Below are 25,169 nucleotides of genomic sequence, written 5' to 3' on the forward strand. Positions count from 1 at the left end.
CCTCCATGTCTCTCCATCGCAGGTCTGGGCCAAGATCCAACACCTGTATGGCTATTGGACACCTGTCAGCGTCCCTGCGCTCTCACTGAATCAGCAGTTTGTACAGACTCCGACGAAATTGCCAACAGCTTGGCAGAGCATTTTGCTCTTGAGTTCCGCTTCTTCCAATTACCCACTGGCCTTCCGCTCCATTAAAGAGCGGATGGAATGTCGGAGCCTTTCTTTTTGCACCCACCATCCTGAATCTTACAATGTTCCATTCAGTGAGTCGGAATTTCGCAGTGCCCTCGCCACTTGTCCTGATACCGCTCCTGGGCCAGATAGCATCCACTGTCAGATGCTGAAACACCTTTCAGTGGACTGCCAGCAACAGCTCCTTGACCTTTACAACCGCATTTGGGTCGAGAGTGAGTTTCCGTCGCAATGGAGGGAAAGTATTGTTATCCCCAGTCTGAAACCTGGGGAGAACCCTTTGGAGGTGGACAGCTACTGTCCCATCAGCCTCACCAACGTTCTTTGCAAGTTGCTTGAACGGATGGTGAGCCGGCGGTTGAACTGGGTACTGGAGTCACAGGGTCTTCTGGCTCCGTCTCAGGGTGGGTTCCGTAAAGGCCGCTCCGCCGCCGACAATCTGGTGAGTCTGGAGTCGGCCATCCGTACTGCCTTTGCCCGCCGTCAGCACCTGGTCGCTGTCCTTTTCGACATGCGGAAGGCGTATGATACGACATGGCGTCATCACATCCTTTCTACGCTTCATGGATGGGGTCTTCGGGGCCCTCTGCCGATCTTTATCCGCAATTTTCTGTCGTATCGTACCTTCCGCGTCCAAGTCGCAGCCTCCCATAGTTCCTCCCGAGTCCAGGAGAATGGGGTACCACAGGGATCTGTCCTGTGTCTGCCTGTTTTTAATTGCAATAAACGGTCTCGCTGCAGCGGTGGGAAGTTCTGTCTCCGCTTCCCTGTATGCTGACGACTTCTGCCTTTACTATAGCTCTATTGGCATTGCAGCTGCTGAACGTCAGCTACCGGGTGCAATCCGCAAGGCGCAGTCTTGGGCTGTAGCGCATGGTTTTCAGTTTTCGGCTGCCAAGACCCGCGTTATGCATTTCTGCCAGCGCCAAACGGTCCATCCTGAGCCGCGGCTTTCTCTTGACGGCGAACTTCTTGCTGTGGTGGAGACCCACAGGTTTTTGGGTGTAGTTTTTGATGCCCGGTTGACTTGGCTGCCTCATATTCGGCAGCTTAAACAGGCATGTTGGCGGCATCTAAATGCTCTGCGATGCTTGAGCCACACCAGCTGGGGCGCCGACCGATCTACCCTGTTACGGCTCTACCAGGCATTAATTCAGTCTCGTCTGGATTATGGGAGCCTGGCTTATGGCTCAGCATCCCCATCTGCGTTGCGGGTGCTGGACCCAATCTTACACAGCGGAATACGACTTGCCACTGGTGCCTTCCGGACCAGCCCTGTGGACAGCATACTAGTGGAGGCAGGTGTCCCTCCCCTGCGGTTACGGCGCCAACATTTACTGACCGCTTATGCTGTCCATGTTTTTAGCTTTCCCGGGCATCCCAACTATCGTCTCCTGTTCCCGCAACCGGTCGTCCATCTGCCAGAACGTCGGCCCCGGTCAGGTTATACGATCGCGGTCCGCGTCAAAGAGCTTCTCTCCGGGCTTAGGGTTTTCACTGTTCCACCTCCTTTCCAGGCCACTTTGCATACACCCCTATGGTGTGTTCCTCGCCCTTGCCTTCGGCTCGACTTGGCACAGGGCCCGAAGGACTCAGTCCCTCCAGAGGCCTTCCGCCGCTGCTTTTATTCCATCCTGGCCCCGTATCAGGGCTCTGGCATTGTATACACTGACGGTTCGATGGTTGCTGGTCGTGTCGGTTATGCGCTAACTCTAGGGGACCATTCCGAACAACGTTCCTTGCCGGATGGCTGCAGTGTTTACACTGCTGAGCTGGTCGCCATCTTTCGTGCCCTAGATTATATCCACTCCTGCTCAGGTGAGTCCTTCGTTATCTGTAGCGATTCCCTGAGCGGTTTACGAGCTCTCGACCAGTGTTTCCCTCGTTCTCGTCTGGTGATGGCTGTCCAGGAGTCCCTGCATACTCTTGCCCGTTGCGGCCGCACTGTGGTCTTTGTGTGGACCCCCGGTCATGTCGGTATCCCGGGCAATGAATATGTTGACCGCCTGGCGAAAGAGGGCATCAGTAAACCATCTCTGGACGTTGGCCTCCCAGAGACGGATTTGCGAGCAGTCCTCCGCCGAAAAGTTTTTGCGCTTTGGGACGCTGAATGGCGTGATCGGATCACGCCCAATAAACCCCGTACAATTAAGGAGACAACGACTGTGTGGCGGTCATCCATGCGAGCCAACCGCAGGAACTCAGTCGTCCTTTGTAGGCTCTGCATTGGCCACTCCCAGCTGACACACAGTTACTTACTGCGTCGGGAGGACCCTCCTCTGTGTCGCTGCGGGGCGGCTTTGACAGTGGCCCACATTTTGCTGGCCTGCCCCCTTTTAGCTGTGGTCAGGCAGACATTTGCACTGCCTGATACGCTCCCTGCCCTTTTAACTGATGACCCTGCTATGGCTGGCTTAGTTTTACGTTTTATTCGAGCAGGGGGTTTTTATCATATAATATGAGTGTTTATGTTTTATTTTATTGTTTTGTGTTGATTCTGGCCTTTGGCCTACGGTTTTAAACTGAGTTGTTAATGTGTTCTCGGTGGTTGGCTTTTCCTTTTTTTATTGTATGGTTGGCCAACCACTGCCACACTCAGTGTGATTTTAATTTGTTATGTCTGTTCTTTGTCTGAGTTTTTCTTGTCCTGTGTTGTGTGTTGTCTCTGTTATCCGTTTTTTTTACTCTGTGTGGTAGTTTTTAAGTTTTGGAACAAGGGACCGATGACCGTTGCAGTCTGGTCCCTTTAATCCCACAAACCAACCAACCAACCTAAGCTCAACAATTTAAAAAGGGATAAAATTACATATAGTGATTATTGTTTGTCAGGTGAGTACAGGGATGTGAATGCAAAATCAAATAGTGGTAATACAGGAGTAGGTGTAATAATGTATAATAAAATAGGAATGCAGATAAACTACTGTGAACAGCATAGTTAACACATTATAATATTTAAGATACATGAAGCCAAGAAACCATAACAGTAAATGTTTATATACGTACTAAGTCTGCAGATGAAGAGACTGAAACAATGTGTGATAAGATATAGGCCTAAGGAATTATTCGGATAGTTAAAGGAACTAAAATTTGTTATGCAGGACTGGAATTTTATGGGAAGAGGAGCAGCAAATAGTATAACCAGAACTGGGGAAAGGAATAGAAGAATTTTGTACAGAGCATAATTTAGTCATTGCAAGCTCTTTGTTTAAGAATCATGAAACAAGATTGTATATGAGGAAGAGGCATGGAGAACTGTACGGTTTTAGATAGATCTTGTTAATGTAAGGCCTTTTCAAAAGCAGTTTTTAAACTGTAAGATATTTGCAGGGGGAAATGTGGATTCGGACAATAATTTATTGGTTTTGTACTGCAGATTAAAACAGAAGAAGTTGCAGAAAGGTAGGAAATTAAGGAAGTGGGATCTGGATAAATTTGAAAGACCCAGAGGTCGTCGGGAGTATCAAAGAGAGCATTAGGCAAAGATTATCTGAAACGGGGGAAGGAAATACAATAGAAAACAAATGGTGTGTGAAAATACAATTGTGCAGCAAATGAAGCAGCAAAAGTGGACTACAGATCTCTAAAAAATGAGATAAGCAAAAAGTGCAAAATAGCTAAGCAGGTATAGCTAGACAACAAATGCAATACTGTAGAAGCATGTGTGACGTTTCAAAAGATAGGTACTGTCAATAGGAAAATAGGGCCTTTGGAGAAAAGAGAAGCACCTGTATGATGTCAGATGGCTAGCCAGTACTAAGTAAAGAAGGGAAAGCAGAGAGGTGGATGGCATATATAGGATTACAAGGGAAGTGGTTTTGAAGATACAGAAGGGAAGACAAAGTTAATGAAGATGTGCTAGGAGGTATGGTACTGTGAGAAAAATTTTACAGCACTGAAAGATGCAAATCAAAACAAGACTCCTGGAGTAGACGACAATCCCTCAGAATTATTGAGAGCCTTGGGAGAGCCAGCCATCTTCCATCTCCTATTCTATCTCATGTATTTATCGTACTCTTCATGTATCTTATCACTCAAACACATTCTTGAATGTTTAACCCTGTTGTTGCTCCACTATTCACTCATATATTCTAGAAAGTCATACAAATCGATTGTATAATAGGTACATAATTGTTAATTCATACTAATTGGTTTGTTTGTGTTTTAGATTTTCCGTATCTACGGTAGATTTTAATGTGTCATTTAACTGACAATATTGTTTCTGAATTAGAAAATATCTGCTCATATAATGTGACATGGCATATTTTCATTTGCCTGTTGGCATTAGACTAAGCACTAACAATATTTCACAGTTGTAATTTCCTTTTACTTCTTCAGTTGTCAGTGTACGCTTTGAATCCAGCTAATAAGAGATGCATATACTTTGTTCAACCTTGTCTTATTTTGTATTTCATGTTTTTATGATGTCGCATGTCTCAGTGTGTGACCATAAGGGACTATGTTGTTCCATAATTGTAAACCGACACTTATCCATATAATAGACATGACAGCCTTTATATACTATTATTATTAAAACAAACACACACACACACACACACACACACACACACACACACACACACACACACACACACACAACGTCTCTGTTGGTCTGTATCTTTGTGGGGAAAGAAAATTAAATCGCGAATTTGCTTCAGTCGTGATGATGACTGCCATGGGACTTTCTTTGGTCTGGTACTGGATATACTAGCTGTGGTTGCACCCATAGTCATAACATTCATTTTGTGTTTTGCCATGTAGTGGACCACATCATCACTTTGTAAAGCTTTGTTATTCTGTTGTGCACAATAATCGTGACTGTGGATTCCAATAATCTGTGTCTGCTACTGACCTGATTGACAAAAAGAATATGATATAAGAATGCAGTGTAACATACTTCCATTACCCATGTGGGATTCCCAGGGTTGTCTGTCAATTTTTATATGGAATTTTTCATCACACAGACAGCTTCGGGTACGAGGTGACATGACCCTTACCACCGAATATATCCAGGAGGACAGAGCCCCACAGGGACAAGTACTGGATGCTACCAAGATCCATGCATCTTGTGTTGCTAGCCTGCCACAGCTGGACTGGCTCGTGTAGTGCAAGTGGCTGGCCCATTGCAGTGTCAATAGCACACACACTGTGGCACAAGCTGAACTCACAGTGTGACTCTCTAACCGCTTGACACTCGAGATGGGGTGTGTACACTGATAGTGTCACTGAGTTCCATGGAATTGAGAAGAAATACAAATTATTGACAGCTGAAAATTTTTTTTTATGGTGAACTGTTGTCACACACTCTTCAGCAGTTGCTTAACAGAAAGAAGTTGTGATGATCGAATGAGTAATTTGTTTTATTTCTCATCTCTAAGTGAAACATTTGCATGTAGATAAGTACGTGATTGGCAAATGTAATTGTTAAGGTAGTCCAAATTAACTGTTTGAAGAAGAAACTAATAACTGTTTTCCACAATTTTTGCTTGGCGTGAAACGGTATGATTTTTGAGTAGCAGAAACAAGGAGAACAACTTGGACATGTGAGATGAAACTGCTATGTGGTCCAGCATGGTGACAAAGTCCTCCAATGATCAGCCCAGGAAGTTGGAAATGGTATGCTGTGAGCAACTGAACAGCATGTGCACAAAGTTTTTGTCCATCTCAGATGATGATGATGAAGCTGTTTGATAAGCAAAAGGAGAGCTACTATTACAGTTGTCTATGTAATATCATTGAATGAAAGGAATCAACATTCATTGTGTTCTTTTAATTGGTATTGTTTAATGTGGATGTAATTTAATTAGAGCTAGTGCAATTGCTAAGTGATAATGTGCGAATGCTGTGAACACCCTTCTGTCCCAAATAAAATAATGGAGACCTACTGTGTCAATCTTAATGAATCAATATGTGAACTTGTAGATTGTAGGGGGGAGAAAGTATTCAGAGTTAGATCAGGAGGGAGAGGTTCATTTTGATGAATATTCTTGGTCAACTTCTGGTGTCAAAATAAAATCTGAAACTTTGGCTTTCAGTTTTTACAAAAGTTATGTGACAGTGATTTATTGTAAATATAGTTACCTGGTTCTTTTTTTAAATGTAAAAAATTAAAGTATGTCAGAGAATAAAAGCCTGTCATACAAGAATAGCAGATATAGAGAATGAGCTTATGAGAATGACACACTTGAGGATGTTCATATGTCATTTTGAAAATGAGGTGACTGCTGGAAATTGCCCCAAACATTTGTAGGGTGGCACACAAGATTTAGCTATTCCTTCTGGTAGTTTATTTTGAGAAATTAGTTCATTAGCCCACCCAAAGTATAAATTATTGTGATAACATATTAGCCCCCTTAGTGACAAACTATGCTGAGCAAATATCATGGAATACAGGAATTAGTGACTATAAGGTGGTTGTAGCAAGACTAAACACTGCACCATCCAAATTGGCCAAAAATAAATGCAAGATATATCTATTCAAAAAAGCAGACAAAAATTCTCTTGACTCCTTAAGAGACAGTGTCCATTCCTCTCATATTAATTGTGTGTTGACCAGTTGTGGCTTAAATTCAAAGAAATAGTATTGGCATTTTATACGAAGCACAGTAATAAAAGACAGGGCAAGTCCCCCATGAAAAACAACAATCAGGACACTATTGGGAAAAAAAAGAAAAAAAAACTATAACTCAGTGTAAAAGAAGTTGAAATCTTCAAGTTTGGCATGAAACTTGACCTCGACTTAAATGCGAGAAGTTTTTAATTGTTTCCAGAGCAAAACTGCCTTGAAATCCGAAAGAAAATCCCGAGAGATTTTAAACGTATATAAAATACCTCAGCGTTGAGACACATGAAGTACCTTCATTGAATGATAGTGGCATTGTTACCGATGACAGTGCAAATAAAGTGTAGTTACTAGTCAGTTTTCCAAAATTTCTTGATAAAAGAATATGCACTAAGTACCCAAAATTCGAATCAAGAATATCTGCTAATGAGACTGATTTGTAAGTATATACTTTCGGTGTAGCAAAGCAACATAGGTCGTTTAATGAAAGCAAGTTGTTTGGTCCAGATTACACTGAGGTGACGAAAGTTATGGGATACCTCCTAATATCATGTTGCGCCTCCTTTTGCCTGGTGTAGTGCAGCAACTCTGTGGCATGGAGTCGAGAAGTCGTTGGAAGTCCCTTGCAGAAATTGTCATGCTGCATCTAAAGCTGTTCATAAATACGAAAGTGTTGCTGGTGCAGGATTTTGTGCATGAACTGATTTGATGGGCGGCCAAATCATTCGCTCAAATTGTCCAGAATGTTCTTCAAACCAATCGACAATAATTATGGCCCATTGACATGTCACATTGTCATCCATATAAAGTCCATCGTTGTTTGGGACCATGAATGGCTGCAAATGGTCTCCAAGTAGCTGAACATAGCCATTTCTAGTCAATGATTGGTTCAGTTGGACCAGAGGATCCTGTCCATTCCATGTAAACATAGCCCACATCATTATGGAGCCACCATCAGTTTGCACAGTGCCTTGTGGACAACTGATGTCCATGGTTTCATGTGCTGCACTCGAATCCTACCATCAGCTCTTACCAACTGAAATCAGGACTCATTTGACCAGGTCATGGGTTTCATCTGCGGCCCACCTGATATGGTCAAGAGCACAGGAGAGGCACTGCAGGCAATGTTGTGCTGTTAGCAAAGGCACTCACACCAGTCATCTGCTGCTATAGCCCATTAATGCCAAATTTCACCACACTGTTCCAATGGATCTGTTCATCTTACATCCCACATTTATTTCTGCAGTTAGTTCACACAGCATAGCTTGTCTGTTATCCTTCAAAAATATAACCAAATTTCACTGCTCTCTGTCATTGTGACACTCTTGGCCACTGTGTTGTCCATGGTGAGAGGTAATGCCTGAAATTTGGTACTCTTGGCACGCTTTTGATGCTGTGGATGTTGGAATATTGAATTCCCTAAAAAATTCCGAAATATCCCACTTGTGTAGCTCCAACTGTTGTTCTGCGTTGAAAGTTTAATTCCCAAGATACAGCCATAATCACGTCTTAAACCTTTCCACATGAATCATCCGAGTACAAATGACAGTTCCCCGAGTGCACTGCCCTTTTATACCTTGTGTATGCAATACTATGTGCATGTCGCTATTTCATTACTTTTGTCACCACAGTGTATATGCTAGTAAGGCTCTTTTCGTAGTATGCTGATGAAATAATTCTATTTTTAACAATCATATACAGCCACTTGCTCAATGGAAAATCGATACCTAAGAACTGGAAAGTTGCATAGATCAAAACCAGTACACAAGAAAGGAAGCAGAAGTAATCTGATGAATTATAGGTCCATATCATTGATTTGATTTGTAGCAAGATTTTGGAACCTGTACTGTGTTCCAGGATAATGAAACACGCTGAGGAAAACAGTGTGTCGACATACAACCAGCACATATTCAGGAAATGCCATTCTTGTGAAAACTGGTCCTTTGCTCACATGAAGTAATGATCCTATCGACTGGGGACCTAAAATTGATTCCATATTTCTACATTTCCAGAAGGCTTTTGACACTGTTCCTCACAAGCAGCTTCTAATCAAATTGCATGTCTGTAAGTCATTGTTTCAACTGTCTGATGGGATTCATGACTTCCTGTCATAATTCGCTGTTCGTGGTAAATGACAGATTGTAGATTGAACTAAGGACCAAGAGATTACAGTTACAAACACCTTAAACTGGAGCTATCACATAGAAAATGTTGTGAGGAAGGCAAATCAAAGCCTGCATTTTGTTGGCATAACACTTAGAAGTCGCAAGAAATCTGTGAAAGAGACTGCCTACATTACATTTGTCCAACATCTCCTGGAGTATTGCTGCACAGTGAGCATCCTTATGTGGTTGGAGATTTGAGTATCATAATAAAGTAAGAGAAATTGGAGCTCTCATGGAAAGATGTGTGTGGCCGTGCTCCCATGTGCTGTTGGTGTGGAATGGTGGAGAAATAATCTGAATGTGTGTCTGTGAATCCACTGCCAAACACTCACATGTGACCGAGTGAGGTGGCGCAGTGTTTAACACATAGGACTCGCATTCAGGAGGTCAACAGTTCAAACCCACGTACAGCTATCCTGATTTAGGTTTTCCATGATTTCCCTAAATCGTTTCACGCAAATGTCGAGGTGGTTCCATTGAAAGGGCACGGCTGCCTTCCTCGCCCAGCCTTTTCTAATCCGATGGGACCGACATCCTCGCTGTTCGGTCCAATTCCCTGAACCAACCAACCAACCACTCACATGTGACTTGCGTATTAGTGATGTGTGAAAGACCTGTCATTTCAAAGAAAGAGTGCAATTATCCTACACACTTAGCGAAATGGCTCATGCAGGTTTAATGTATCTTACACGCTTGAGTGGGTTACATGAAACTTTGATCCATCAAGATCTTGGTGAGATGAGTGTTACAACTGTAGTTGATGGCATGAGTTAGTGGCCTGGGCCTGGCTGCAGCTTAAGTGCTATGGGCTGGCTGGGCCCGTGATGGGCTGACTGAGACTCAGGCGAGCAGCTCACCCAAGATGTCGTACAGTTTCATCTGCATTATACACACATCAAAAAAAGTTTTGCATCACTCCGATTCCCAGAACTCTTGGAAGATAGAGTTGACTGTGAATATTGTATCACAGACACAGTCCCTTTGACTGTTCAGAGACGTCACTAAACCTGCCCAAAGATGTAAACAAGCATGCACGAGCAGCGCCTATTTGACGGAGGGGGTCTGACAGCCGATCAGTTCCAGTCATTCCACCAGGAAGGAGGTACACAGATTCTGTTGTCTGTAGTTCAACCATGCCTAGACGGTCAGTACTGCGGTTCGATCGTGTCCACATTGTTATTTCGTGCCAGCAAGGGCTCTCAACAAGGGCAGTGTCCAGGCGTCTCGGAGTGAACTAAAGTGATGTTGTTCGGACATGGATGGGATATAGAGGGACAGGAACTGTCGATGACATACCTCGCTCAGGCCGTCCAAGGGCTACTACTGCAGTGGATCACCAGTACCTACGGACTGTGGCTAGGAGGAACCCTAACAGCAATGCCACCATGTTGAATAATGCTTTTCGTGCAGCCACAGGACGTCGTGTTAAGACTCAGACTGTGCATAACAGGTTGCATGATGCGCAGCTTCGCTTGAGACATCCATGGCGAGGTCTATGGAGACATGTTTGGAGGCAACCCTGTCAGGCTGAACGCCTCAGACACACTGTCCAGCGAGTGCAGCAAGGTGAAGGTTCCCTGCTGTTTGGGGTAGCATAATGGGGGCCAACATACACCGTCGTGGTCATGGAAGGTGCCGTAATGGCTGTACGATACATGAATGCCATCCTCCGACCGAAAGTGCATCCATATTGGCGAGGCATTGGTCTTCATGGACGACAATTCGTGCCCCCGTCGTGCACATCTTATGAATGACTTCCTTTGGGGTAACGACATCGCTCGACTAGAGTGGCCAGTATGTTCTCCAGACATGAACCCTATCGAGCATGCTTGGAATAGATTGAAAAAGGCTGTTTATGGGTGGGGTGACCCATCAACCACTCTGTGGGATCTGTGCCTAATTGCCGTTGAGGATTGGGACAATCTGGACCAACAGTGCCTTGATGAACTTGGGGTAGCATGCCACGACGAATACAGGCATGCATCAATGCAAGAGGATGTGCTACTGGGTATTAGAGGTACTAGTGTGTACAGCAGTCTGGACCACCACCTCTGAAGGTCTCGCTGTATTGCGGTACAACATGCAATGTGTGGTTTTCATGAGCAATAAAATGGGTGGAAATGATTTTTATGTTGATCTTTATTCCAATTTCAGTACATGTTCCGGAACTCTCGGACCCGAGGTGATGGAAATTTTTTTTTGATGTGTGTATGTAGATGATTTCTGTATGCAGGGTGAGTCATGAGAGACATAACACAACTTTTATTTTGTGAATAGTTTCAGATTTCAAAACGAGGTTTTCAGCAAATGATAGTACACTAAAGGGTACACTAATCTTCGATCTCATATCGATCGAAGTATTGAAGCAAGTATGATTTTTTAATTAGAATGATATACTTTTATTTATTTATTTATTTTTTAACGGCATCAAGAGGCACTTGCTAAGATGAGCACAGTGATACAGTGCTTGTTGGAAGTTGATATTCTTCTGAAAAGAATCTGAGAAATATTCAAAAATTGAAAGGTAAGTGAGCCAGTATCGGCTATTTTGTTATTAACATGCTTACGCCTTTCAACAGTGTCGTCTATCGGCAGGTCATTTTTTTCTCCTACATTCCTTGCATGCAGACGTGTACACTAAATGCAGACGTGTACACTAAATGCAGACGTGTACACTAAATGCAGACGTGTACACTAAATGCAGACGTGTACACTAAATGCAGACGTGTACACTAAATGCAGACGTGTACACTAAATGCAGACGTGTACACTAAATGCAGACGTGTACACTAAATGCAGACGTGTACACTAAATGCAGACGTGTACACTAAATGCAGACGTGTACACTAAATGCAGACGTGTACACTAAATGCAGACGTGTACACTAAATGCAGACGTGTACACTAAATGCAGACGTGTACACTAAATGCAGACGTGTACACTAATGAGGAGAAGTTAGACATGTTAATTTTATGTAACAAATGGTGGCAAGAGACTTATTCCCAAGGAATGTGGTATCAGCCCAACAAATGTCATTCACATCTTGCATCGACATAAATTCCACCCTTATCATTGGTCGCATCATCAGACACACTGTGGGTGTGACTTCAAAAGTTGTATCGAATTTTATTGGTTTGCTTTGCATAACTTTGGAGATGACACTGCATTTTTCCAACGTGTGCTTTTTGCTTACTAAGCAATGCTTACGAACCACAGTAATGGAAATTTACACATCATGCCTTACTGGGAATCTGAGAATCCACGCTGGCCTTGTCAGGTACGACGGCAAAGGTGAAGCGTAAACCTATGATGTGGCATCATAAGAAATTCCATTGTGGGACCTTACTTCATCCCAGGGATATTGAGTGAAATTACTTAGGCACACTTCCTTGCGAACTTTCTAACTGTTCTTGTAAAAGAGGTAGCAGTGGATGAGAGACAGCGTACATAGTTCCAACATGACTGCTGCCCAGCTCACTGTTCCTATGTTGCAACACAACTATTGAATGAAAAGTTTCCTGACCATGGGATGTAAATGCAGATGTAGATGGACAGAATGCTGCAGTACAGTAGCTGGTCAGGTGTCTTGATGGGACTGTCTTGATTTATTTCTGTGGGGAGCGCTGAATGCTACAGTCTGTCACAAAGCCCCAATGGGCGACGATATGTGCAGTGGAATCACCACACCACGCAACACCATATCATCCAATGTACTTTCTTCTGTTCATATATCTCTCAAATGGCGATTGCAGTTGTGCCTTGCAGTTCATGACAAACAATTTGAGCACATATGTACTTAAGTGTAAAACTACATGTCATTAATTAAAGTATTTATTTTGTGGGTGACATTTCAGTCATTCTGAATAAACTGTTTAGCTCATTTAAAGCATATTTTGTCTAATTACAGTTTTGAATTGTGTTTATAGACGCATTTGTCCGATTTCAGGTGGTTTACTGTAAGAAGCATTCAGGTGTTTCTGGGCAAAGACAGGTCAGGTGTGTGTGTGTGTGTGTGTGTGTGTGTGTGTGTGTGTGTGTGTGTGTGTGTAAGAAAGTTGATTCAGTAGTTTCCTTTCTTCTTGAACAGGGATGTTTATTATTGTGAAGTATGAATGACCGTTTCTGCGTCTGCTTGGACAAGTAAACAGCAATGGGGAGGATTTAGATGGAAAACTGCTTGACAAAACTTCAATGGTTTCCACAGAAACCTGAAAATGTGCAGGCATTTGAAATAGCTCTAAACCACATCTGATGCGGCAGAAGCTAGCCTATGCCGTAGTTACATATACAAAAATCATAGCTGACCCTGTACCTGTCGTATGGAAATGAAGTTTTATCTTAGTAGTGTAGGGCTGTTTTGCTGCATATAATGACAGAGCATGCAAGCTCTGCGTGGCAGTGTTTGCACCACAAGAACTGAACCTGGCCACATTGCTTTCCAACTTTAGTATATTTCTTGGATGCCTTTACGAAGAGTTTGAACCTCAACATTAATGAGCACTATGTTACTGAACTCGTCTATCCAAGTGCTTTTGGATGCCACCAAAAAAAGTAATTATTCTATTAAAAAATCGTACTTGCTTCAGTACATCCTTTTGAGTAAGACACTATCACATACCAAAGTATGTGCCCCCTTGGCGTACTGTCATTTACTGAAAATCTCATTTTGATACTTGGAACTGTTCTTGAAATAATAGGGGTGTTAACTCTCACGTGATTTACCCTGCATATTACATTTGAAGATCACAGCAGAACAGCATTTCAGAATGCTATTCAAAGGGCACAGGGTTGATCCTAGAAACATAGGTACTGTGTTTCATCAACAAAATCTCGTGACCTGCATTTTTGCAGAATTTGGTCTGTATATACACTCCCAGAGCATTACTTAGGAGACCAGCTACTAGAAAGTTGACCAATTCAGCATTTTGGGAGTATTATTTGGTAGTAACCTAACATGGACAACACACATAAGACAACTAAATGATAAATGCATGAAGAAACAGAACACTGTTTCCTCGGCAACACCTCTTGAGGAATGGATGGAATGGGTTTATTAAAGTTCTGTAAAATGCTAATTTTGTCTTGACTGTAGATGTATTGCTTATGTTCAGCAACACCATCTGTACAAGGTTTATTAGACCTTGTGTACACCATAACTGAGTAAGACTAGCAACTGCAGCATCTCGTACAGCCCTAGTTGATAGTCTCCTTGCAGAAGTGTGCATTCCACTGTTGATAGTATGACGTGAGCTGCTTCTCATCAGTTACGTGATCACTATTAGCTAGCAACCAGAAAATGTTTGTTACTCCATTCTGTTTCAGAATGACAGGATCAGGTTGCTTATTAACTGCCACTGAACAGGTAGACCTTTTGAGATTTGGATTCAGAACGTATGTAGAGTCCGCACAGGATACGATGGCTGATACGCAATGACAAATTTTCATCCAAAGTTCTGGGCAAATTCATTCGTTTGTTCGGAAGGGGAGACCGACACTGTCTGCCTTCTTTCAGTCGGTTGGCAATGACAGAGTTGAGGCACATGCCCTGCAATCTTTCGCAAACAATTTTACAGAAACTATTTGATAAAAAAAAATTTCATTTTTCCTTTACTTGTAGCTTTATATATCAGGTTCATTATGTTCCCACCATTTTGTTAATGGTAATAGTTATTGTGATATTTACATGGAAATAAGACACTGCATGAAATTCAATAAAGTTTGCAGTGAAAAATAGAGGTCACTATGATTTTTGCATTTGATGCGTATAATATCTTGGTGCATATGAAATTTAGCTAACATATTGAATTCTTCTTTAGACTTGGAGTGTAGGTCTCTGTCACCAATCTAGAGAAAATTGATCTGATGTAGCACACTCATTTGTGATTGTGTGTGACAACAATGAAGCCAGAGGGAAATACCCACAACATTCCTCCTATTTTATAAACTGTTTGAGATATCAAAATTAGATTTTGGCAAATGATACCGAACAAAGAGGGGGAGTATTTTACCGTATGGTTATTATGCATAACTTCATTATCCACCACATTATTCCTCTAACTACAGACTTTTTGATGGAAGAATGTAGTTTTTAAGGGCAATCAATAGCTGGAGAAACGAGAAATGCTGTTTGTTTTGGAAAACGTAAGTGAAGACATTACAGTTTATTTTGTGCCAAGGAAGTGTTATTTCATAAGATGCTGATCTTACTTTTCCTCAATTCCTTACTTAATAAACCACTGTTTCAGACTTCTCTCCCAGTGGCGTCTGCAGAACATGTTAGCGAGGTGAGACTGTGTAAACTCCACTGTGTTTTGACAAAAGAATGAAATTTTAATTGGGCAACCAGAGAAATGTGTAGTTTTTACTCAAAATTCGCCATTTCCTCCACCTTCGATGAAGTCCTCTCACCCATCTGATCACAAGGAGATAATTTTAGCTGGGTATGGTTTCCACAGCTATCATCTGTTACGTGGCAAGCCCTCACCACTTTACTCACTTGGGGACCACTGGGGGCCGAACCGCTCAATAACACTGAGTTCGGTGTGGGGCGGCGGTGGGGTGGGTGGACTGTTGTGACTGTTGTGGGGTTGTGGACCACTGAGGGCTATGGCGGGACAAATCTTCTGTCGTTTCTAGGTCTCTGGTTCAGTACACAATACACAAGACAAGAGCTTGAGTGGTGTAAATGTTTCAAAGAGGATAGGGAAGACATTTAAGATGACTGCCCTGGATGCCCTGTGAAGGTTCTTCTCTCTTTTTTTCTTCGAGTGAAAAGGAATAATGCATCATGGATGCCAAGGCCGTTGTTGCCTCAGCCACCTTAATTGCCAGACACTGCAATTTCTTACTATTCCTGAGGCTGAAGAGAACCATGAAAGGATTGCATTTTGCCACCATTGATGAGATAAAAACAGTATCACCGAAGGAGCTAAACACCATGATGAAAAGTAAGTTCCAGAAGTGCTTCCAAGATTGGAAAAAACACTGCACAATTTTATTCTACCTGAGAGGGATTACTTTGAAGTGGACAAATTGATGTTGTTGATAAATAAATACAGATTCTTTAAGAAAAACAAAAATTCCCGTTACTTTTTGATAACACCTCATACGTCAGAAATGGAGCTCGTCAACACCTTGAACTATAGCAAAGATATTGTGTTGTGCAGGGATCTTGTAGATATTTCCAAAGAGGAACTGAAAGCTCACTGGTATGGATGTGTACAATATAATGAAAAGGGCGCATGGTGATCTGGTCAAACCAGACTCGTTTATCCTCATTTTCAGTATCACAAAACTCCTAGTGTGTGTCAAAGTGGGTTTCCTTTGCATAAGCATGTGGCTTTATGTATTGAACGAAATGTGCTGTTTAAAGTGTCAGAATTCGTGCACACCACCTTCGGAAGTAAGGGTAAAGCCACCTGTGGCAATTGTGGCAAGGCTTCCACAAAGGAGTTTGTAGTTCATCTCATCCGAAGTGTGTCAGTTGCTCTGGGGATCCCCCTGTCTGGAGTACGGACTGCAGTGTCTTCCTTGAGGAAAAGACAATACAAGATGTCTAGACAACGAAGCATATCCCATATGGTGAGGCCAAAAGATCTGTAAGGTTATGCAGCCCCCCTAATTTCTCTACCTCCTTTGCTAAAGTTCTTCAACAGCCAGCTCAGAAAGCCGATGCTGCTACACAAATGGAGGTTGTAAGAGCCAGTAGTAATACATGTGTTTGTCGATGCATGTGTCGAGCTGCACTTGTTTCGTTGTTTCGGAACCCATTAACACCCCCCCCCCCCCCCCTGTTCGCCCTGCAAATAACATCTAGAACATCAGATAAAGCCACATTTGCCACCAATGTGGAGCTGCCTGTGCGTCCTAAGGCAGAGTTTGCTAAGAAACCCAGAAATTCCCCTACCCCTGCTGTGGTAGTTGCTACAAGACCCTCCCAGGGCAAAAAAGCAAATGGGAAGCTTCCACCACAGGCAAAAACAGGCAGTAGACCATCAGACCATGTCAGTGTCATTTAACTTGATGGTTCTGCTGCTTCTGCTTCGGAGGTAATGGAATTCAAAGTCGGCCCAGGGCAACCATTTTTCCCCAAGGCTGGACTTCCACTCATTGCAGGCTCCCCACTCTGGCAGAAAGACAGGGTGAAGGTACAACTCCCGTCAAAAATGGTTCCCATACTACAGTGGAACATGAATGAGTTCACAACTCAGTAGAGAAACTGAAACTCGTTGCACAGGCGCAACCCTTGTGCTTGTTTTGACAAGAAACACATTTTAAAGCCATTGATGTCCCTGTGCTTATGAGGCTATACCGTCCACCTGACTGGAGAATGATCCAAGGGAGGGGTTGCTCTGTTTGTCACTAACACACACCACTCCTCTATTGTATCCTTGGTTGCTAACCTAAAAGCAGTAGCTGTTGCCATTAATATGAACTGGTAGTTCACTATCTACTCACTGTACTTACCTCCACAGGATGCAATAGATTCTGAGGCTCTCAGGGATCTTACAAAACTCCCCCATGCCCATTTCCCATGGGTGATTGTAGTATCACTAATGTGTTATGGGGGGCTCAAACTATACTAGCCATAGGGGTCAAGTCTTGGAGAACCTCATGATGTCTCAGGAGCTGTACATCCTCAACACAGGCGATACCACTAATTTCTCGGCTGCTGCTGGGTCATCCTCAGCCATCAATCTGTCTTTCTGCTCTCCAGCCCATGCATACTCTGCTCAGTGTGAAGTACCTGATGAACTTCATTCCAGTGACTTCCCATTGTGGCTCTACATACTGGATGGATCATTACTTGAACAGAAGCCACTGAAATGGATGGTCAGCAGGACTAGCTGCACACTGTTCAGCTAGTTGGCTGTGTTTGCACGTAGACAGTATCCAGAAATGGGTGGACCTCATCACACGAGGGATCCATGATGCTGCTGACATATCCGATATCACTGAACATCAGACAACATCACAGCCTTTCAAGTTGCAAGAGCCAATGCATAATTAAAGTGAGCAAGAAAAGGTCAAGGCAAGCATTCTTGAACTCTATCAACCATTCCACTTATCCTACAGAAGTAACAGAAGCCATCAGGAGGATTTTCAGTAAACACAGTAGTTTACCAAAATCAACAGTGCTGGAACAGTGGTGTCTCCAAGCATCACCCTGAAACGCCACTCACATGATGGCAGAGTATCTTGCACTGACTAGTCCCAATGCTAACCAGGATCTGGCGTTTCACCACTACCGTGTGACTGTAGAGAGGGCCAAGTTGGGCTTATGATCCAACAGTTCTGAGTCTTACAACTGACCTTTTTCAGTCTTACAACTGACCTTTTTCAGTCTTACAACTGACCTTTTTCAGTCTTACAACTGACCTTTTTCAGTCTTACAACTGACCTTTTTCAGTCTTACAACTGACCTTTTTCAGTCTTACAACTGACCTTTTTCAGTCTTACAACTGACCTTTTTCAGTCTTACAACTGACCTTTTTCAGTCTTACAACTGACCTTTTTTGATGTGAGAGTTGGATTTGGCACTGTCTGAGGCATGTGATATTGTGCCCTGTCACTCCAGTCTGTTTCGACATTTGCAAGCAGTGTCAAGGGAAGTCCTCCTCAAATGTTTAATTTGATATGGCAGACAGGCCACTTCACCATCTCATGGAGCAGCAATTTTGATACCTTTCCTCAAACCAGGAAAGGACTGCACATGTCCCAGTAGTTACTAGAATGTTGCCTTAATGAGCTGGGTAGGAAAGACCCTGAAGCAAATGGTTAACCATCATCTGGTCTAGTTGTTAGGGACCAGCCAGCTCCTTTGAGGACTACCACACAAATTGAGACATAGTATTCTGGAACTACTCCATCAGTGGGGCTTTACAGTGCTTCCTGTATAAGTGCTTTTTTATGTCCCAAGTTGGTGATGGGCTGTTGGATCATTTTGAGCAGGAGAATAGTGTTCCTCAGGGCAGTGTTTTACACGTTAACCTCTTTGCCATAGCCATAAACACTATCGCGTCTGCACTAAGACATCCCATACTATGCTCCTTATTTGTGGATGATTTTGCGATTTTCTGTTTCTCCTCCATTACTGCAACAGCAACTCATCAGTTGCAACTTACAGTAAAGAGGCTGGAGAAGTGGGCTGCAAAGACTGGTTTTACACCCCCCCCCCCCCCCCCTTATGGGTTTGTGTGTTTTGTTAATTTTATTTTATTTTTTATTTATCCTGGTTACATTTCAGTTTGTTGTTGTTTTGGTGGCTAGCATGATCAGAGTTCTTTCATTGTAATCATTGTTGTTGTATTTTTAATTACTGGATTTGCATATGTGGAACACCATTTTCACTTTTAAAGACTCTGTGTGGTTTGTGGGCCTTATTTTTTACTCCAAACTGTTGTGGTTACCACACCTGAAGGTGAGGGCCCAGAAGGCACTGAATGTTTTGAAGTGTCTTAGCCACAGGTCTTGGGGAGCAGCCAGGACTCTTCTGCTTCCTTTTTGTAGAGCTTAACTCCTCATGGTGCATCAGATGTGTACGTTCCTCGCTACTCCCAATTCAACAGCATACCATACCATTGCAAATCCACCTTTGAAGTGCTGCTTTACCAATCGCCCACAGGGAGCGAGGCTGCAGTAAAGGAGAGTTTGCACTTCTGTTTCTGTTTTCAAGATGATGTTTTCTGACATAAATAAGCACAATAACCGTAGCAATAGTCACAGATGGGTCTAAACGGAGGGATTCCGTAGGTGCCTCCAAAGTTCACTGTCATCATTTTTATCTGTTTTCTGTCTTTCCCTTAGTTGCTCTAAATTTGTGGAGGTATGTACTGTCTATGCAACTAAATGAAGGCAGTTTGTTTATTGCCATGTGTGTTTCGCTTCTTTTATTTTGGAAGCATCCTCAGTGGCCTGAAATAAAGGTTACTTTTTATACATACAATAAACATATTGTGTGATAGACGTACTATGCTGCTGTATTGTGAATGTATCGTTCAGTGTTACTTAAGATTTCCAGCGCTGTTAACACGTGTGTGGTCCTGGAGATGTATTTGTTGGTCTTCATACTCCAGCTAGCTAATATCTGACATTCTTCCATCCACATTTGTCACGTCTCATGTTTCACTTTCCAATTGGTGATCAACATGTGTGTGGTGTTGGTGTGTAGTGGTTGCCAACTGTTGTTGTGTGTTTGTTTTTTGTTTGATGTGTGTGTGTGTTTGTTTGTGTGGTTTTTTGTTATTTTTATTTTATTTTTTATTTATCCTGGTTACATTTCGGTTTGTTGTTATTTTGGTGTCTAGCATGATCAGAGTGTTACTGTTTATATGGATTTGGTCATTGAGTACCTTCTTTTCCATCGCAATGGCTCTTTGTATGTGAAAGTTTTCTTGCAATGTCAGGAGCTTTTTGTTGTGATTATTCACTGTGATGACTGTCATGTCACATTCCATGTTGGTTGGTTCATGTCCATGTTTTATCAGGTGTTCGGCGAAGATAGTATTGCTATTTTCATATTTCCAACTTCTTATATCTTCTTTATATCTAGTTTTAAACTTCCTGCTTGTCATCCGCAGATATACTGATTTACATTCTTGGCACTCTAGCTGGTATGTACCTGCTCCTTGGCATTTATCTGGTTTTTCTGTCGTTTGTAGATGTGATTGGAAAGTGTTTCTTGTTCTGTAAGCTATTTGTAATCCCTGTCTCTTTAGTATATTTGCTATCTTGTATGTTGCTTTGTTTGTATGTAGGAATGTACCATTTTTTGCTGTTATTTATGTCATGAGTGTTACTGTTTTGTGTGTGCTGTAGTGTCTGTGGGGTTCTGTGCTCTCTGCTTGTTTTGCTTTTTCTTTAGTTGTGTTTTAATTTTTTGATTGAGTTTTTGTACTATATGGGTGCTATTGTTTGTAGCTATGAATTCTACTGTTTGTAATTCTTTTTCTATGTTTTCTTTGCTGAGTGGGTTGTTATTTAGTCTGTGTAACGTGTGCCATGCCCATTAAAATCCTCATCTGTTCAGATTCCCTGAGTGCCGTTCAGCCTCTGCAACATATGTATCCAGCTGAAAAAATACTCCAGGAGATCCAGAACTACCTTCTCCACTTACAAAGGCTAGGGAAGGAGGTGTGTTTCGGCTGGGTGCCAGAGCACATATCTGTTGCTGGGAATGGAAGGAAGGATGCAGCAGCCAAGGAGGTGTCATGAGCCATGATTCTCAGTTCAGTGTGTCCTCACTCTGCATGCTATCCTTATGCTTTTGAGGTACAGAGTTGTGCACTGATGTGAAGATAAGTGTCTGGAAGTGACAGACAATAAGCTCCATCTAGTAAAGCCCACAACACAGCCATGGTATGGTGTACCTCCTTCCAGCCAGGTATACAGCACAGAGTTCTCCCTACTTGTCTTCACATAGGCCACAGCCCTGTGACACATGGCTACTTCCCCTGGTGAGAGGACCCTCCACTGTTTATTGGACTGTGTTTTATTTTCAGACTAGAGGGCAGCGGCAGATTTGTAAACAGATCTGCCATCTATTTTAATTAACATTCATACGAATGTGGTGAGAGTTTTATTGTTTTGTGATTTGTCCAACTTTCAGGACATGTTCTTCATGTGTTACCAGGGTGACTGGATCACCCCTGTTTTCTCTAAGTGCTCAGCCAGTTGCATTTCCTGTACCATTATTTTAGCTCCCCTTTCATTTTACTTATGTTTTAATTACATTTCTAGCACCTTTCGCCCTTTCTGCATTGTCTTAATGCTTGTGAGATACAGTAAGTGTGGGAGTCAACATGAGTGAGATGGGTGTGAATGATTGAGGGTTTTTTTATAGGTTTCCTCCCCACTGAGAGACAACTAATTTACTCATTTTATCCATATTTGTGTCTAATTGTCTAATGTAAAACATTTTTGTCAGTGAAGCTATTGAGCAGTTCTGATGACTGACGACACATTGCAGGCTAATAACATCCAATGAGATAGATTCCTCCAAAGCCTTGTTACCATTAAGATACTGATATCTTGTTAGCCTTCTTGAAAACTTTTACATTTTGCTTTGTGTCTTTGGACTTCAGTCTTTTCTTTTGCTTTCCTTTTCCAGTTTTACCTTTTGATCACTTGTTTCTGTTCCCCCTTGTCCTCTTGGTTTCAGTAAGTTTGATCATGATTCTTGTATTGTCATGCTGTGTCACAATATTTTCCTCAGTGTTTCATTAAAGGTCACTAACTTATTATATTTTCTGTTTCAGGCATTGATCTACCATCCACTTTACTCCTGGTGGAAGAGGCGGCAAGCTTTTATCACGTTAATTTCAAACTATGTTGTAAAAATGCGCCATTATTTGATAGTGTGTGTCATTTTTATGATATTTGTCGTGATTAATGGAGGTATAGTTGTTGGTGACAAATTGGCCCATGTTCCAGTCTTACATTTATCTCAGATGCTGTACTTTATTCTGTTTGCATCATCTTTTTGTATGCCTTATTTTATAATTTTGGGAGCCTCATTCAAGAGCTGGCTGAGACAACATTATATAATTGCAGCAATATTTTTAGTTTTGTGTGCAGCAGTGATACGCTATTACACATTTGTGCATCCTTACCTCCTGGCTGATAATAGACATTATGTTTTCTACATTTGGAAGTTATTGTATGAACGCAATCCAATGATAAAGTATTTTTTAATTCCAATTTATTTGTATGGAGGATATTGTATAACATACTTTCTTGATACACATTCATTTGCATATAAGCTGTCATACTTAATTTGTGTATTCTTAATTTTGGTACCACAAAAGCTTCTAGAATTTCGTTATTTTATTTTACCATTCTTAATATTTCGCTTGAATGTTTATCCAAAGTATCGGTGGCAGTTGTGGTTAGAGTTTTTTATGTATGCCATTATCAACTTGTCAACATTTTATTTATTTCTGACTCGTGAGATTCGTTGGGACGACATTGCTGAAGTTCAAAGACTTATGTGGTAAATGTGACATCTTCAAGTGAAGAAAGACTGAACTGCATTTGACTTCACCAGTTCTGTATTGTATGGTTGAAATGTACAACAGCGGCTGTTTAGAACTAGAAAATTTAATATGTTTATACTTTCAGATATTATTGCCAAACATATTTGATAAATTGTAAGAAAAAAAGGAAGAAATGTACTATGTGGTATGCTCCTTCAGTGTAGCTATAGATGTTAAGTGTGTTGCCACTCTAGGCATTAAATGTATACTGCCTAGTCACCTGGCTGTGTTCATGATCTCATTCTGTTTTAAGATTATTCTTTGTAGGTATATATAGGTACTTTAAGGTTAGGTAGTATCAGGCAGTGACTAGTGATTTTTAAACCCATGATATTTGAGAATTATATGTGATATCTCTGTGAGAATTTGTAAGTGATACTGAATTACACAGTTTTGGGACCAATGTCTTTGATAGATCCTAGTGTGGTTGAGAGGACAGTATGTGTGAAGTATTCTCACATTAATAGAAGTAGTTCAACTGTGGTCTGTTAAAAATTCTGAGGTTTTCTTGACTGTTGTATGCTACACTTTTTGTGGCCTAAACTTCTCTCTCAAACTTTATGTAAAGGTGTCTTTGTGTTTAAATTCATCTCTATGAGAAATAAAAACCTGAGAACATGCAAAGGCCATCAGAGTGCATAGGGTGCAGGAAACGTGAACTACTACATCATAAATATTGATCATTATTGATGTAATAAAAGTTCTCAGCTGTACTTGTTTGGAAAGCAGTCACTACTAGTCTTTGTATGCGAAGAGTTGCATGCAGTTATAAGTATCAGATGGTGCATCGCAACTGAAGCAATAAATTTAATTTAGTGGATGTTAGCATTATTGAATTCGTTCCAAATGAACATAGGTAATGAGGTGTCAGTGGTGTATATTTGGCAAGAAAAATTTAATTACTTATAGTTATCTTTCAGTTAGTGTTTTTACTTTTCTGTTTTTATCAGTTTATTGCCAGTAGTCATGGAGTTGTTCTGTACACTATATTACTTCATTACATGAAATAAGCTGAGTTACATAGTACCTGCTCTGTATTATGGAGTTAGTCTCACTGTTTCTTTTAGTGTATTGTTTCTGAATTTGTGCAATGACGTATACAGTGTATGCTGATTTTGGGGAAAGCATTTTTCATCAAATATTTCCTTATATTTTGTACTTATTTCAGCAACCATAATTGTTTTTGTACTTCATTTTATTGGTAACCATTGTATTCTCTCCCTCAATTTCACTGTAGTTACTGCCATATTTATTATTATTATTATTATTATTATTATTATTATTATTATTATGTATTCACCCACCACAATTTCTGTAAAATCCTTAAATATTACACCGAACTATTGATCCATCTATTACATAGGCGTTTAATGTGTGGCTTGCTTTTACAGTTCCTTCCTTGTAACTCTTCACTGTTCATATTTGTTACATGTTGTGGAAGTTGCTCTGCTGTAGCAATTAGCGTTGCATTAAGATTATGCCAAGCAAATATTGTGAATTTTTAGTTCTGTAAAAGACACGTGTATTTTATCATTCTTTGTAAAACTAGCAGTTTTCTACCCAACTGCCTCACCAAAGGTTTTGAGGGAAGAAATTTTTAGTGTTACAAAATTTGTTTAAAACCATTCTTGTTTGAGTTAATAAAGTGTTTCCTCTTTTTTATTGCATTGTATTTGTGTGTTGTTATGTAGAAAAAATAGGCTCAGAAATTTGGATACTTTTGGTGACTGTGTTGGTTTGCGATATAACAGGTGATTCTACCTGTTAAATGTTTGACAATTAACTGGAACTTTTGGTGCTTTTCCCTTTCTTTCCTTTTTTTGCAGAATAAGAACGATTGAAATACATGCTATTAATTGACCTGCAATGTGATCAACATTCATTCCATCTAGTTATTAGTGATTTTAAAAGTATTTGTCATTATAGGTATCTTATTACTTTGAGACAAAATTTATGTGCTGCGTATTATAATAATATTGAACAGACACTCTGAAAATCATTTATAACATGGAAATGTGTATAATTGTAGTAAAATATTTGGAAAGATTGATTTATAATTGTTTGTGGTTTTTTGTAGTAGTAAAGTGTTTCTGGTGTTCTGTGGAGCAATGCCCTTCATAGAGTTTTGGCGAAAAACTGTGGAAATGAAAACTTGTATTGTTGTCCTTGGCAGTTATTAATGAAACTCACCATTCTTCAACCAGTTATCCATAAACATTG

General features: G+C 41.3%; 1 protein-coding gene across 1 annotated transcript in view; it reads left to right on the forward strand.

Moving 5' to 3' along the window:
* Window positions 1–24,908, forward strand: part of LOC124721636 (putative Dol-P-Glc:Glc(2)Man(9)GlcNAc(2)-PP-Dol alpha-1,2-glucosyltransferase) — a 105,795-nt gene extending 80,887 nt beyond the window's left edge. The window contains exon 5 of the mRNA XM_047246699.1: window positions 22,173–24,908. Within this exon, the coding sequence (XP_047102655.1) occupies window positions 22,173–22,910 (738 nt within the window). The 3' untranslated portion in view covers window positions 22,911–24,908. The remainder of the gene's footprint in view (window positions 1–22,172) is intronic.
* The last annotated feature ends 261 nt before the right edge of the window (window positions 24,909–25,169 follow it).

Source organism: Schistocerca piceifrons, chromosome X (genome assembly GCF_021461385.2).
Source record: "Schistocerca piceifrons isolate TAMUIC-IGC-003096 chromosome X, iqSchPice1.1, whole genome shotgun sequence".
Lineage (NCBI taxonomy): Eukaryota > Metazoa > Arthropoda > Insecta > Orthoptera > Acrididae > Schistocerca > Schistocerca piceifrons.